General features: G+C 44.8%; 1 protein-coding gene across 1 annotated transcript in view; it reads left to right on the forward strand.

The window, feature by feature from the left end:
• Positions 1-940, forward strand: part of qsox2 (quiescin Q6 sulfhydryl oxidase 2) — a 12485-nt gene extending 11545 nt beyond the window's left edge. The window contains exon 11 of the mRNA XM_008296334.1: positions 201-940. Within this exon, the coding sequence (XP_008294556.1) occupies positions 201-658 (458 nt within the window). The 3' untranslated portion in view covers positions 659-940. The remainder of the gene's footprint in view (positions 1-200) is intronic.
• The last annotated feature ends 3166 nt before the right edge of the window (positions 941-4106 follow it).

Below are 4106 nucleotides of genomic sequence, written 5' to 3' on the forward strand. Positions count from 1 at the left end.
CATAACTCCGCCCATTTTATGTGCACGCGCTCACACTATATATATACTATATCCATATATACATAGCTGTGACAGCAGAGAACAACAACAACAATGTCAACTGCTAACTGACCACTAACTGGTGATCATCTTCCTCTTCCTCCTTTTCCTCCTCTTCCTCCTCCTCTCCTTCCTCCTCTTCTTCTCCTCCTCCTCCTCAGGTTCTCTCAGTGATGATCCTCTCTTTCCTAAGTCTCCATGGCCGAGCACCTCCCTCTGCTCCTCCTGCCACGAGGAGAAAAATGGCGTCCACGTGTGGAACCATGACAACGTGCTTCACTTCCTGCGACGACACTACGGCGCCGCCAGCCTCTCCCCCCGCTACTCCCTCACCCCCCCACACCTCCCCGCGCCTCCTCCTGAGCACGCTCAGAGCAGCCGGCCGGAGGGGGAGGAGCCTCGCCGTGGCAACCAGGCGGTGAGGGAGGAGCAGAGGGAGGTTCTGGTGCGGCCCGGAGGCTCTGCGTGGATCCTGGGCTCGCTGGGCTTCAACAGCGTGGACATGAGTCTGTGCGTGCTGCTCTACGTCTGCTCCTGCCTCTTCCTCATGCTGCTCTTCTTCTTCTTCAAAGTCCGGTCCAGGAGGTGGAAGCTGCGAGCCGGCCGCCTGCACGTCTGACTGGACCCAACGGAACCGGGCGGTGTAACAGGGTCAGGGCTGGTTCTACTGGGACGCTCAGGGAGCCTCCAGCAGCGATTGATGACTCCATCAGTTACCAGAATGACTGACTGAGTCACTTTTAAAGTTTTATTTTATGGAACTAAAGAATCCGGATCAGAACCTGCAGCGCCTTTGTGGTGTCAGCTGACGTTTTTATTTACGGTTAAACTCAACAAAAGAAAATAAACTACGACTGTCGTCCCGTGAGGAGTCTCCATGTTCTCCCCGTGCAGCGTGGGTTCTCTCCGGGTTCTCCGGCTTCCCCCCACAGTCCAGAAACATGCTGAGGTTCACTGGTGATTCTAAATTGTCCGTAGGCGTGATGGACTGGTTACCTGTCCAGGTAAACCTGCCGTCAGTCGGCTGGGATAGGCTCCGCCCCCTGCCACCCTGGGGAGGACTGAGGATGTCGAGGTGACGGACGGACCAGCACAAACTAAAACATAAACACTTTGTTTTTGTTTTATTTCTAGAAATGATTTTATTTTGATTAGATTTTTAATTCAGTTTTATTTTTTTAATGTTATTTAAAAAGTTATTTTTTCTCGTTTTACTTTATTTTAATTAAATATTTTAGTTTTGTTTTATTTAATTAACTTAATTGCATTTCATGACTCTTATTTTATTTTATGCAGCTTGTTTTATTGAACCAGGATGCAGCATCGCAGCGCTGCGTCCGGTTCTGTCGGTTCCGTCGCCCGCGGGCCTCAGCACCAAGGTCCACAACAAAGACTTGGGTTCAACCAACAACAGTCCGTCCTGACGGCCATTCAGCTGTTCGTGCTGCTTTTCTGAATCAGAACCAGTTCTGACCCAGTTCTGACCAGGTTTAGTGTTCAGTGACTCTGTTGTGGAACCGGGTCTGGACTCTCAGATTTGATGTATTTATTTTTACACTTCAGACTCGGACAGGATCTTTGGACCAGGTGTATCACACATGGACCGGACCAGATCTCTGGACCTGGTTTACATCCCAGAATCCCTCAGGAGGGATGTGAAGGATGCAACGGGAGACCGGAACCTGAACCGGATCAGAACCTCCCAGAGTTCACTTTGTGCCAAATGTTTAACCTGTGACACACCTGACCTTTCAGGCTCCACCCCCTTTTATACACACTGTGTGTCTGTGTCAGGACAGAAGCAGGTTCGGGTCAGAACCAGAGTGATTGTATGGAGATGAGCTGGCGCCTCCTGCTGGAGACTGAATGTGAAACAAACAGAACCAACAGGAAACGCTGTGGTCATGTGACCACACTGATTCTTTCCTACTTTTACACATAATTTCTTAGAACCCGACTCCCGCTGGTTCAGAACCAGGTCCAGAATGTTGTCACGCTGAAGGCAGATGAACAGAACTGACCTGAAACCAGCAGCTGTCCTAACAGCTGAGACTCAACTCAACGTTTTTAATGAAGTGTCTGAAGGATCCCATAAAAACTCTCACATCAGGTCTCCAGTCAGAGTCATTAAGTCAGACTGAGTGGAACCGATCAGCTCCGACGCTCCGGTCCGGTCCGGTCCAGTCCGGTCCGGCGGGTCAGGAGGAAGCGCTGCAGACGAAGCGCCACCAACACAAACAGACTTTATACAATTTAAAACAGCAAAATTTAAACAGTCAAATTAACTCATATTAACTTTGTCCCAAAATAACAAACTAGAGTGAGATAAAGGTTCCGACGTTTTTCAGTATTAAAGGAAATGTTCTGCCGGTTTTAACTCCACTGAGCGACTCGTCAGAGTTGATGTACAGCCGTCCTCACATGGATTCATCCCCTCCCATTAAAGAAAAGGCAAAACTCACAACAGTCACTCAAACAAGTAATAATAAATAAACATTAGCTAAAGTATAATTCAGTGAAATAAGACGTTGCTTTGAATTGTGGTTGGAAAGAATCATTTGAAGAAACCAAACTGTGGTGGACCAATGAGAGCCAGAACACCTGTCAACAGGTGCACAAGTCTGACTGAGAGCTACAGGAATCACCTGATGGCAGTGATTGGCTCAGAGGGTTGTTCAGCTAGATACTAGTTCACGGGTCCATCAGGCTGGTTTGCTTGTTTTTTTTGTTTTTAAAATATCTTTCTGTTGAACCACAATTCAAAACCAATGTTGTGATGTTCTTTAAATGTAATTTTGTTATTTAGTGAATGTCACCCTGTGTCAGTGTGGATTTCCTCCTTCAGCGGGAGGCTGTGAATACATGTGAGGTGTTTGGAGTTTGTAAATAAATGCAGACAGAAAAAGTCACAGTTAAAAAATCTAAATAAACTCATAAAGACACCTGAACAGTGAGCCTTTTACAGTTTTCAACGTTTTCGACCTTGAATATTCATTTTCCAGAACTTTCCAGGACCTCCGGACTTTGTTTTTAAAGCAGCAGAACCAAACGCTGCTGACCGTTTCCTTATTAGTGAAACAGGATTTAAGTGATGTGAAAACGATCCTTTTACACTGAAAACAACCGCGAATGTGAACACGACGTCATCTAAGAACCGGTTTAGCTCAAGTCACGGATGAAACGGTTCACAAGTCATTTTAGATGAAACCTGCTCACAGTGAAATGTTCATTTAAAAACATGAAGTGAATATTTTAAAAAGTCCAAGAAGCAGCTCAGAAACTGGATCATCAAGCATCAGTTCTAAAACCTTAAATGGAAAAATAAAGTTGTTGTTTTTTTCAAAATCTATTTTTAATTGCATTTTTTCAACAATAAATGTCTATTTTGTGTGTTGTCATCAAACAAACTGTATTTATTTATTGTCTACTTAGCATTAAAATCGTAGCTTTTCTTCTCGTTTGGGTTTGTTGTTATTTTTGCTTTTTATTTTGTTTGATTTATTTCTTTATGCCCTATTTGAATTTCACTTTACAATGTTTAATTTTTCAGTTTAACTGTTTGTATTTTATACTTTATTGTGGTTTGATGATTAGAGGTTGGTTTTCTGGTGAACTCGTCCGTGAGCAGCTCAGGTGTGTCTGTCTGCAGGTAGACGTGTGAGACGCTGTGACTGGTCTGAATAAAGCGTGCTGCTGCAGCTCGGACTCCTGCTCAGCCTCCTCCTCACACTGATGCAGGTTTCTGTTCCAGGTGGTTTACTTCCTGATAACGAATCTCTCAGATTAGAACCAGACAGGTTATCTGTCAACACGAAAGAGTAGGAAAACTGCAACCATGTCTGAGTCAACACAGGTACAAACCAGGAGTGATCAAGTTAACGTGATCAGGTTAATGTGATCGGGTTAGTGTGATTGGGTTAGTGTGATCGGATAATGTGATCTGGTTACTGTTATCAGGATAGCATGATCAGGTTAGTGTGATCAGGATAGCATGATCAGGTTAGTGTGATCGGGTTAGTGTGATCAGGTTAATGTGATCAGGTTAGTATGATCAAGTTAGTGTGATC

The sequence above is a fragment of the Stegastes partitus genome, unplaced genomic scaffold, assembly GCF_000690725.1.
Source record: "Stegastes partitus isolate 25-593 unplaced genomic scaffold, Stegastes_partitus-1.0.2 Scaffold1120, whole genome shotgun sequence".
Taxonomy (NCBI): domain Eukaryota; kingdom Metazoa; phylum Chordata; class Actinopteri; family Pomacentridae; genus Stegastes; species Stegastes partitus.